The sequence below is a fragment of the Sapajus apella genome, unplaced genomic scaffold, assembly GCF_009761245.1.
Source record: "Sapajus apella isolate SASKATOON/1434 unplaced genomic scaffold, GSC_monkey_1.0 scaffold41, whole genome shotgun sequence".
Taxonomy (NCBI): Eukaryota; Metazoa; Chordata; class Mammalia; order Primates; family Cebidae; genus Sapajus; species Sapajus apella.
In genome coordinates this window covers 11,724,370-11,737,385 of record NW_022436981.1, presented here as the reverse complement: position 1 = coordinate 11,737,385, position 13,016 = coordinate 11,724,370, and the positions used below count along the sequence as shown (strand labels likewise).

The 13,016-nt window shown below is 34.4% G+C and overlaps 1 protein-coding gene across 19 annotated transcripts in view; it reads right to left on the bottom strand.

The window, feature by feature from the left end:
- The window catches only part of MLIP (muscular LMNA interacting protein), a 271,628-nt gene that overhangs the window by 70,758 nt on the left and 187,854 nt on the right, over nucleotides 1-13,016 (bottom strand). For all 19 annotated transcript variants that reach the window (XR_004275622.1, XM_032299726.1, XM_032299718.1 and 16 more), the window contains one exon: nucleotides 11,240-11,284. Coding sequence is in view for 18 of the 19 variants with exons in the window: in XM_032299726.1 (XP_032155617.1) it covers nucleotides 11,240-11,284 (45 nt within the window). In the remaining variant the exon portion in view is untranslated. The remainder of the gene's footprint in view (nucleotides 1-11,239; nucleotides 11,285-13,016) is intronic.

Below are 13,016 nucleotides of genomic sequence, written 5' to 3'. Positions count from 1 at the left end.
TTGACCCAACATTACTTTTTAAACTTGGAATTGAAGAGTATTAGCTGAAACGTCACTCAAGATTCTTAGGCTTGTATCCAATGTCGATTTGACAAAGAGAGAGAGGGGGAGAACTCTAGCTTGGGGTAATTTCGAAATGATGTTTCTCAAATACCAAAATCTTGTTACCCTGTAAAGTATCACAAAAATATTGATGTTTGTAAAAACATCACAAACAGCAATTTAATAAAAAGCTGTGATGTTCTTTCTGTTTAATCATTTTGCTGCAATCAGTCTTCTCAATCCCATTTCCTTTCGGAAAATGGTAAATTAGCTCTTTTCAATCCATGCTGATACTCACGCGTTAAGCCTTAAGGGAGTACATCTATCTCTCTGCTCTAGAAAGCACTTGATATATTTTGAGTCTTGAATAAATGTCGCTCTGCAATACTTTCTTCAATAGATATTTTTCTAGTTATCTTTCATGTATATGACAACTGGGAAAATACAGTTTGAGACAAGTCTCTGTCTTCCCCAGACTCAGAAATATTTCCCACTAAAGAAACTCTGATTTTTCTCAAGGGGAAAAATAAACAAGTAACATCCAATTGTGCATGAAGTCATTCCATAGAGTATACACATGAGAGATGGAGTATACACACAAGAGTATACACATGAGAGCAATATTCCTCCATTAAGTGCCGCATAAGAACAAAGTCCAGGCAGTTCCTGATTTTATAGTCACCTGTAATTACAGAGATGCCTGATATCTGGGCCATGATCCTAAGTTGTCCACACTTCTCTTTTTCATTTGACTTCCTGCTTCATTTCTTCTTTCTCTTTCTCTTATTCCTGCACCTTCTCCTTCTCTTTTACTCCCTTGTGAGGCAGAAAACAAATGCAACTCCAGGACTCAGATGCTAAAAGGCTCTAAAACCAACATGGTACCTTAGGGGCTAAGCTTGGTATCACTATGCAGAAAGATGAAAGCAGGGAGAATTCCAGGAACACTTTGGATGGTAGGATAATCTCTGCCAGAGAAACATGACTGCCTGCGTCCCTTTATTGCAGTCAGATATTTGGCTTATCCTGGCCTAGAGCCTTCCACTTAGGTCATCTGTCTTGGGATCAGTCCCTTCCAGGATGACACCTGAAGAGAGACTCTTCTGGTTGGTTGGATATCAAATATATTAAGTAACAGAGTCTGTTACTGATGCTTCATATTTGTTTCTCTACCAGTTTTTATGATCTTTAGTTCTTATGAGTTTCCTGGATTTGATAGTTGTCTCTTATAATTAGAGAATTATTTTTGCTCCATTTCCTCCACTGTATTTGATTTTTCACACGTTTTTTCTTGGACTCGGTGTTTCCAGGTTTGGTCTATGTGAAGTCTCTGAGTCTTCCTCATTCTGTTTACTCACTTGGTCTTCTTATGGTTTCCCTGATTTTTATATTATATATATTCCCTTTTTCTTTAGTCCTGTTGTTGCTCCTACAACCTTAATTTATTGTTATCCAGTAGTCAATACTTCATAGATATGAAAGCCAACTCTAGGCAAAAGACGACTACACGTAGTTTGCCTTTGACATTGTTCATACTTCTCATCCTATGATCTTTAACCATACCTTTCAAACCCAACCATCTGTCAGTATTGGTCCAGTTAAAAATCTAACCCTAGTGTCCCAATTCTGATCCTCATGCACTCTCCAAAAACCTTTGTACAAGAATAAATCATCTGCATGGTAGCCTCTACACCTTGCTCATGCCTTTTCATGTGCTTCAAAAGCAGCTTCAAAACCTTTGAGGACCCTTTGCAGCTAATGACACTATCATTGTCTCATAGACACAGGTTTTATATTCTATCAATATAGAATCAAAAACTAAACTCAAAATTTTAGATAGATCATTTCATCAATTTCTTATCAATTCTGTGGGAGGTTTAAAGGTAATGAGTCACATGCCAAAGTCATGCAGTTAATATGTGAAGTTAAGGTTTAAATCCATATTGTGTCTGATCATCAAGCCTGTGATTTTAATTATTTCTATGCCTATTCTTAAGAGGAAGAGAGATGTCATAGAATAGACAGAAGCTTGAAATCATTGCTAAACATCCACCTTTCTGTAATTTATCCTGTCTAATTAACAAAACTCCTGTAATTTTTATATTTTGTATTCCTTTAAAATATATTGTTTCTCTGTTTTATTTTCACTGTCAACTGTCTCATCCTTGATTTTGTCTATTGTTAAGTCATTCTATGCCATTTTACTTTCTTTTCATTAGCCATCCTAAATATTCTCAGAACATTTAGGACCTAATGTTTTCAGTTCCTGGTGATGATACACATTCACACATACACTGTTTACGTGCGCGCGTGCACACACACACACACACACACACACCCCTCTACCACCACCTCCTAAAATGATCCATAATTTGCATGGCCAACATGTCAAAATTTCCACTGATGTCTCTGAACTTGGTTAAAATTATACTCTCATGAAGTTGCATAATATTGTAGAAGGAGAGCAACATGGACATAGATGTTAGTTTTTGCAATGTTGTTAACAAACTGTATTACATTGGAAAAGCCATTCAACCTGTGTAGACCTTCTGTTGAAGGGCAGTAATTCTAATACATGACTATGTCCTTTAATAATGGGTAATGACACATTTTACTACTCACCTTTTTGACCCCTCAGGAATTATACCATGCAGAGTTGTAGCAAAAGGTTTGTTTCTGCATTTTCAAATCCATCATCTAAACAAGGGTCTCAAAGTGCCACTTAGAAAGCTATAAAACAGCATATGTGAAGCAACTGACACTGTTTCATCACACATACATCTCTCTTGGAATATTAGTTAGCTTCCCCTCGATTCTTCCTCATACGCTGTTTAACAATGTCAAATGGTCATGTAATCTACATGTGCAACACAAAATTAATGTTCTATCCAATTAAGACATTGTCTGCTAGCATTTTGACTCTTAGAGTGAAGACTTTAGACCATTATCAGCATCATCTGGGAACATGTTATGAGTGCCAAGGCTCAGAGCCCGACCTAAATCTACTGAAACAGAACATGCATTTTTACAAATCCCTAAGAGATTCATGTACACATTAAAAGTGGAAAGACACTAGACTTGAACTCAATTCATTAAAATGTGCCGCTCATGTAGAGATAGATCTTTCTTGGTCTATCAATCCAGGGACATCCATTTGACCTTGTCTTCTGTCTCCAGACTGAAGGAAAGGCTTTAAAACAGACTATGCTTTATTAATTTCTAATCTACATTGCATTTTTGCCTGTCATCTTTGCTGATAGCTTTGGACTTCAAGTAAAGTTTCTCTTGAACAACTTCTCTAATTCTGGACAATTTATTTTGTTACATCTGTGTCCAAACAAACACAGAGGAAATTAGATTTATCAAGTTAGGAGAGTCTATAAATGTTAGCTATTGTAAGATTGTCATTGTTCAGCAATATTACAACTAAATTAACCTTAAGAGGCCCTTCTTTCATTTGTATCTGCTATAGGATCCATAGAATAGACTCATGACTGATAGATGCAAATGGCCCTCTAATGATGCCAGAAAAAGCAGTTTTGTAATTTTGTTTCCAGCCTATGTGGAAAAATAAAAAAGGTAATGACTCTCATAGCCAGTACAAAGGGCAGAAGAAGAAAAATGAGAAGATTCTCCCAATAGAAAATATCAATCCATGGATGTACTAAGAATTGATTTATACTGGGTATAGACATTTTTGAAGTGCCTGCAAGACAAAATAATTGTTTTGCAACTCTGAAGCACACCTCTACCAGATGTTCACTGGAGACATTTTGCCAACTGAGACTTAGTCTATGTCAGGAACTATAGTGTCTATAGAGATAAATAAGATATACCCCGTTTTCAGAGGGCTCACAATCCAGTCGAGGAAGCCACAAGATAACCATAATACAAGTCGAGTCATGTCACTCATCTCCTAAATGATGTCCATCAATTCCACATCAAGTCATGTCAACTTACTTCTAAAAGCTCTCTAGTGCCTCACGTTCTTACTGAGAGTGATATTCAAAACCCTTGTAGTGCCTACAAAGCAATACCTATAAGGGTGCTGTCTGACCTGATCTTTCCTATCCCTAATCAGCCTCTCTTTTTTCAGTCTTATTTCCCAGTGCTATCCCTTCCATCCCTTCACTCTTTCAACTCTAGCTTACACACTATGATACTGCCTCCTCCAGAAGTTTGTATTTGCTCTTCCTTTGTCTGGAACTCCCTTTTTCCTTTTCAATTTTTCAAATGTCTGTTTAAACATCACCTTATCAGACAGATCTTTCTAATGAGCCATAGGAAATAGCAATTTCCACCTCTCTGACCTGCTTTATTTTCTCCACAGTAGTTATCACTACCTGACATCTATCTGTGTTTATTGTCTTTCTTTCTCCGCTAGAATGTAAGTTGTGTGAGATCAGAGATCTTTGGTTTATTCACTTTTGTATCTCCAACAACTAGAATGGTGTCTGTACCTGGTTGGTGCTCAATAAATATTTGCAGAATGAATAAGTTAATTGATAGGCAGAAGCTCAGTGTGCTGACTGTAATTCAATATGGAGTCTATAAGAGGTGCTGATTCAATAGCAAAAACAGGGAATCAACTCAAATGCCCATCGATGATAGACTGGATAAAGAAAATGTGGTATGTATACACCATGGAATACTATGAGGCCGTAAAAAGGAATGAGACTATGTCATTTGCTGGGACATAAATGGAGATGGAAGCCACTATCCTCAGCAAACTAATACAGGGACAGAAAACCAAACGCCATATGTTCTCACTATAAGTGGAAGCTGAACAAAGAGAACACATGGACAAATGCTAGGGAAAAACACACTGAGGCCTGTTGTGGGCAGGGAGGGAAAGTATCGAGAAAAAAAGGTAATGCATGCTGGGCTGAATAAGTAAATGATGGTTTGATGGGTGCAGCAAATCACCAGGGCACATTTTTACCTATGTAACAAATCTGTACATCCTGCACATGTACCCCAGAACTTAACATTTTAAAAAAAGAGGTGCTGATTGACTCCTTGAGGTCTTCCATTATTTTTCCTGAACTGGCTAACTTTTTGATTATAAAATAATTCACAAAGAGGAAACTTTGAGGGATAGAAGAGCCATATGGCCTTTTCCAATAGAGGATGAGAAGGAAAGTGGGTTGGTGAGTTCTGCCCTCAGAAGACAGAGTAGAAAGCTAGAGTTATCGTCTCCAGAAGGTCAAGGAAAGAGGCCACTTCTTTAGGGACTTTACAAGATTTTAATCTTCTTCATTCAAAAGAAACTGTTGTTTTTTCTCCCCTGTTCAAGGTAATATGCAGTAAAACTCTTAATACCAAAAGACAATGATGTTATCTTTTTTAAAGAATTCAAGAGTGGAGGATGGGGAGGAGCAGAGGATATTACATCTGACACTAAAGTCTTGGGGGCAGAAAAAATCCAAGGAAGTGAGTATATGGGTTCCCCGAGGCCCAGTAGCAGGTTTTAATGGGCTATAAGACCCTAGTCTAAGCCTGCTATTGATTTGTGTTTATAATCTATCAAGTAGACACTCGTACTTGAACACTGTCACTTGGGGCACTATATAAATAGATACCATTTCCATACTTTGGAACTTTTAATCATAATTCTATGACAGCAAGTTGGTACAGCCTCTGGGCTGGAGACCAAAGTTGGATATTAACTACTAGCACTGACTTAGGTATTTTTAAATAATGGCTTTCCACAGCAAAATCTTTCTTATACTAGTAACTTCAACTAATAATAATAGACTGATGTTTTTAAATTGCCTTTGACTATAGTAATAAGCTCTTGGATGGTGTGATAAAGAAAAAAAGAAATAAAGGATAGGGTACCAGCTCTCAAGAATTTATTTTGATCTTTCTGGAGAGATAAGATACGTAACAAAACTGCAAGAAAGTAACAAAACAACATGCAGCAAATTCTGTGATTCTGGCTGGAAATTCTATTAATTTGATGGGCTCAAAGAGTTTGTGAAAGTGCCATGGTTGTTTGCAAACTCAATAGCATTCTACCCAGCAAGACTGTGGACAAAAGCAATACTCTCTAAATCATTTACCTGATTTACTCATTCAGATAATACATGTTTATAGACCCTAATTCTTTTTTAAAACAAACATTATAATATACTTGAAGCAAATACTTAAGCTATGTTTTCCCCTCAAACAAATATCTTAAATCTCAAAACACTATGGCAGAGGGTAAAGCTCTCAAGACTGGTAAAAAAAAAAAAAGAGATTTTTTATACAACTTATTACCAAGGGACTATTGACATGGCATTCTAGATATATAAACTTCTGTTTTTTCATCAGAATTATTGAAATAACAATTCCTGCCATACTAGCTCAAAGGTGATGGTGAGAACCTAATGCGATAACATGCATGATAAAACTTGGTAAAGAAAAAACAGCATAAAATAAATTTGAAAGGAAAAATAGAATATATGCTTTGTACTTATAAATATGACATATTGATTCTAAATGATCTAGGCTATTCACAAAAGTACCTACTTAATGTGTTTTTCCAAAAAAAAGGTTTATAATGATTATAATAATTGTATAAAAATAAACATACATAAGACCTCAATAATTAAAGGCCATCTGGCTCAAGAAGCATTTCATGGAAAATACACAATACAGATTGGCCAGATTGAAATATTTCAATGGTTAAAGGAAAGACAATAGCATGACTCAAACCTGAGGAGGCGTACCTGGTAAGTGCTGTGCCACTTAAGTATGTTATGTCAAGGCAAAACTAGTCAAGGAGAAACTGCCTTTGAGCTTGAAGGAGACATCAGTTCTACACAAAAGCTTTCAGGGCTGCATTTTCTAAATGACTGAGACCTTAGGGCCCTTAGAAAGATGAGTCATGCACCACTAAAACTGGAAACATCAGCTGGCACTCAGAAGTAGGAACAAAGTATTTGCAAGTTTAAGCACTCTTCTTTAGAGTGTTCCAGTAAATAGCAGCTTGCTTTTACCTGTATATAGCCATGTGACTTATTTTTTTTTTTAATCTATTGTTTTGTGCTCTCTAGATTAAGTATTCCATCCTGAACAACAGTGAACATTTTGTAAGGGCATGAAATTTCAAAAGCAAAAGGTAAATGTCATCTAAACCAGGTTCCCCTAGTGCCAAAGAAAACCAAGATTTACCCAACTTGTGGAGCCTAACTTGTGTGTTGCCTTATGCAGAGAAAAAGAACCCGCTCGCCTTTGTTAAGATCTTTGTGATAATTCAGCTCAACAGCTAGGAAAGTTTTGTGAAGGTTTAACCTAGATCCTATCCTAGATCTTTCCTTTCCTCTTGCTCCTTTTTTTTTTTTTTTGAGTCGGAGTTTCGCTCTTGTTACCCAGGCTGGAGTGCAATGGCACAATCTCGGCGCAATCTCGGCTCACGGCAACCTCCGCCTCCTGGGTTCAGGCAATTCTCCTGCCTCAGCCTCCTGAGTAGCTGGGATTACAGGCACGCGCCACCATGCCCAGCTAATTTTTTGTATTTTTAGTAGAGACGGGGTTTCACCATTTTGACCAGGATGGTCTCGATGTCTTGACCTCGTGATCCACCCGCCTCGGCCTCCCAAAGTGCTGGTATTACAGCCTCTTGCTCCTTTTAATATACTACAGGAAGCACTATTCACAGCTGTGAAAACTTCAGTACTCTGACCCTACCCAGCCTCCTCTTCAGTAAGTACTCACATTTTCCAGGCAGTGCACAAATACCAGGCAGAGTCAGAAAAAGGAGGTACCCAGTGAACGTAATGCTTCTATAGAGGCCACCATTTCCAAACTCCTTAATTAATCTTTTCTTATTTTCCTTGAATTATCTAAAATCAATAATAATGATTCCTGTCCAAAGGCTACGCAAAGCAAGGATGAACACTAATGCTGGTGATCCTAAATAATCTATTTAACTCTGTAAGCTTCTGTTTCTTTGTAAAAATGGCTGCTCATATTCTCTTCATCATTCACAGACTTTGATGGGCAAAAACATCTTCCTGTCTATAGGCATATACTGACCACTCCACATTTTATGACACGTGAGCCTTACAATAATCCCTTCAGGTTGACAGAGTAGTTATTCCAATCTCCAGTGAATAGGTGGGAATTTCCAATATTTTCATCTCTAAGTTCATTTCCAGTTCTGTTCTACTGCAGTGATGTTTAATAGAAGAAAAGTAGCTAAGATTGGTGAACTAGTTTCACATGGGCCTCCAAAACAGTCTCCCACATCCAACTCTAAATCATTTAGCTTCCAAAGTAAAGAATGGAAACATTTTAAGAGAAAGGGTCACGGCTCCACTTCTTTTTCCCTTTCAATTCTGAATTGGCACACTTGCAACAAAAGCAAGCAAACAGATAAGCCATGTTAAAAATTTAAAAGCAGGAAAAAATGATATATCTTTAAAAAGTCAAATCTCAAAAACAATTTGAGATTTGTATTAAGCTTGTGGTACCATAGCAATTTGTCAAATATTTTCTCTTCAACACATTTACTACATTTACCTCCTAAAATATGAGAAATAATTTTATATATTAACTGTTTATTTTACACAAAACATAAAATATTTGCTTATATAATTTAACTATAAAATATCATACATTCCCAATAACTGTGTTTTTATGTGTTATACATACATACATATATACTCATATAAACAAAGATGTATATATATATAATCAGAATTACCTATGTCATCTATATGTATATGTATATTATAAACATATATATATATATATAAATATAATTATGTAGATCTCATAGTTTTGTTTATCAAAGGCATTCTTACTCATATTATTCAGAACTTAAAGAGCTCATGATGGCAAATATTGAAAATTCATTCATAAAAATGAAAAAATTATAACTTTATAAATGTTACTTCAGAGTAAAAATATTCTAAATTTTTAGTGAAGTACATGCCCTATAACATGTCTTATATACAATCATTTTCTGTTGATTTATTTCACTCTTAAGTAGTATTAATATAAACACAGGGTTAACATTGTGAAATAGAAACCCAAGTGATTGAAATAATTATATCAGTAAAAGAGATGTTCATTTTTTAATGTGATACGCTTGTTTAATAATAATCCCTTCAAAAACCTACCTATATCTCAAGGGCATTTTGAGATTAAAACCTAATTTAAAACTTGGTTAAGAAATGTCTTGAACTCCTTAAAGAAAAGGTCTTAAGCAAATGCAAAGAAATTATTATAAAAGTTTTTCAAAGCAATGCTTTGTAGTTTTCCCCCCAGAGAACACAAACATATTGTTTTATTGGGCAAAATATAAGTGTTTTTTATTACATTCACAATGAGTTGTTTTACTATATCTCATTTTATAAAATCATTTTTAATATATCTATACATATATATTTGCCTCTTTGAAATAATTTCTTAAAATATCAAACCAAGAACCTACGTGTATATATAAAATATATACCTGCACATGTATATGCAGTCCACCAACATCTAAAATCTGTATTTTATAAACTATGCTGAGTGAAACTATATATGAGAATGTTTAAAACATTCTTGATTTCCATATATTACTCTAAATAAACAAATATATCATTTTAAATATTAAAATAATTGTAGTAATATTTCCATATCTAAAGTGGGAAGTCATTCAACTTCATTATGCTACTGCAGTGCTTGTTTCCATGGCAAATTCTTCATCTTCACTGTGTTAGTGACCATCGATTCACAGCCGTGGAAGAGCTTGGAAAGTATGCAATAGAATGCTCTCATTGTTCAATTAGGAAACTGAGATCCAGACTCTCAGATTTGTGACTTACCTACTGTCAGTCCATTAGTTAACGTCAGAGCAGGAAGTATAAAGTGGGCCTTCTGATACTCATCCCAGCGTTCTTTCAAGTATACTATATTGTCCCCCACTGTTCTAAACTAATTGACATTAAAATCACACACACACACTCAAACACACCCCATATATACAAACTATATATATATAAACACCAGTATACCCAAGTGGATTGATTGAATCAAGCTATTTTCAAAGTCAAACAATGGTTTTTATGATTTCTCAGTATTACAGATAATATAATTATTTTTATTAGGATGATAATTTCAAGATGATTTGTTGGCTGTGACTACAGGATACCAAAACAATTTCTTTAAAAGAAAAAAAATGAGTTCAAACTGTTCTACTAGAAATTTCCATTAATTTTAGTGAAGATATCTATTATTCAGGAATTTACAATTTTAGACAATAAACATCAAAAGATATTAAGAAAATATTTGATCAGTGTTATCTAGGAAACTTATTTCAGGACTTCAATTTGCTAACCACTGGGAGAATAAGAAATACAAAATGCTATAAGAGAAAATAATTTTCCTATTTAATTAAATTTTATATACAAATTTTTATATTATATTCACGATTAGTTGTTTCACTAAATCTCATTTTATAAAATCATTCTAGAGTCTGGGTCTGTGCTGCCCAATGTAGTCACCAGTCCCACTGTTGAGCCCTTGTGATTAAGCAGAAATGAGATTCGCTACAAATGTGAAATATGCAGTAGTTCAAAGACTTTTCCCCACAAAAAGGAATGTAAAACTATCTCAAGTTTTATACGGCTTATCCATTGCAATGATAATATTTGTATAACATTAAATAAAATATTTTGTGGAAATTAACATTACCTGTTCCATTTTACTTTTTTAATGCGGCTACTAGAAATTTTAAAATTACATATGTGGCTTGCATTTATCATTCATGTTGTATTTCTATTGCTCAGTACTAATCTAGACCATTTGTGTCTTGATTATCCTGTGTGAAATATCTATTTCTTATTTCCTCAAATCCAAAAACTATCCTATTCAATCATGACCTTCTCCTTAAACTCTTTTTGGGTCTCTTCCTTTAAAGAGTGAACTCTTCTCTAAATTCCAATGGTATCTTTCATCTGACCTCACTCCATCTCTTCTAATGCCGCTACTTGGATGTAAGTTACTGGCAAGTAGGGTCTATGTATGGTTTCAGGTATGTTTGTCACCTGCAACCAATCACCATGGAGCTTTAGAAAAGTATAAATAAAATTTTATTAGACAAGTAAGTGAATAAAAATAGATATAGTAAATGTATTCTTTTTTTCACTTTTACTCAAATAAAGCTCTCTTGAGAGATCAGAATTTATAGAAGTAGATCTGTGACTTAGAAGATACATACCAGTTGACTCTCAGATACTGTAGAAGATGGTGAGGAGAGATTTGCCTGCAAAACATAAACATGGTGTTTATTTAATGAAACTCAAAATTTATTAAAATAAAATATTTATGTGTTTAGTATCTTGAAGTTTATTATTAAAGAAGTTTATGTCCATGATAGGATTCTGAAAAGTATAAACAAAAAGGAAAAATATCATTATGCCACCAAATAAATAATTTTTAGTATTTTTGATAAATTGTCATGCAATATTTTTCCTACGTTTTTTTACTCGGCCCACATAATAGTGAAAATGATGTTTTACATGCTGGTTTTTCTTCTCATTTTCTTAACATAAGCATTATAACATGACATCAAAAATTATGCAAGGTTACATAACATTTCATTCTGTGTATACTTCCCATTTTAATCAAACATGCCAGCATCGTTGTTATTTCTGTTTATTTAAAGCAAACTTAAACAACAGATATCTCCTTACAGTATTGTTTTATAAAAATAAACGTATATCAAAGCTTTTACGATTTGAGAATAAAGCTGACTGGGTTTTTAGAATTGTTTAAATTAAAGAGCAAATTAATATTGTTTCTTTGTCATTGGCTCCTGTATTTCAATCCTTTCATCTGGATTTAGTTTCTCTCATTTTTAAAAATTTTATCTCATTGTCGTAAGAACATTTAACATGAAATCTATGCTTTGAACACATTTGTCAGTGCACAATACAGTATTGTTGGCTATAGGTGCAATGTTGTATGGCAGATCTCTCAAACTTATTCATCTTGTTTAACTGAAACTTCATGCTGATTAGTAACTTGCCATTTCCGCCTGCTCCCTAGTTTCCTTCTTACTAAAGTAAAGGTTTTGGTAGTTTTTCAGACCTTGCTGTCTTGGATGTTGTCTGAGTGTTTTTATCATGTTCTCATTCTTCAGTAAGAGTTCAACTAGACACAGAATTCCAGGTTAATGGCATTTCTGTCTTTTGCAGATGCTATCCCACAGACCCTGGCTTTTGTTGGTGGTGGCCTAAATGTCATAACTTGGAGGATCATCTGTCTTCAAATCTGGTTAACATTGAAAGTTTATCTCCATGACATTCTGTAATTTCACTATGATGTGCCTCGGGGTAGATTTCTTTTTATTTATTTATTTATTTTTTTGAGGGGGGGAATTGGTATGTTCCTTTACTCTGAGTATGCATCTATTCTGAAAAATCTTACATGACTATCTCTTCAAATGCTGCTTTTCTCCCAATCTCCCAATATATCTAATCTCCTATTATTGAGCTTCTATTAAATATATAGTAATGTGCCACACAATGATGTTTCAGTTGATGATGAACCAAATATATGACAGGGGTCCCATAAGATTATAATGGAGCTAAAAATATTCCTGTCACCCACTAATGTCTTAATGATCTTGACTATATGTAGGCCTAAGCTAATGTGTGTGTTTTTGTCTTAGTGTTTAATAAAAAAAGCTTAATGAGTATAATAAATAAAAAATAAAAACCTGAAATAGAAAAAATTTATAGGATAATGGTGTAAAAATATTTTGTACGGCTCTATAATGCATTTGTGTTTCAAGCTACATCTTCCTAGAAAAGAGTCAAAAAATTTTCAAAATTAAAAAGCTTATAAAATAAAAAAGCTACAGTAAGCTAAGGTTAATTTATTGTTGAAGAAAGAAAAAAAACATAAACTTAATGTAGCCGAAAGTCTACAGTAGTGTACAGTAATATCCTTAGTTCTTCGCATTCACTCACCACTCACTCATTGATTCACCC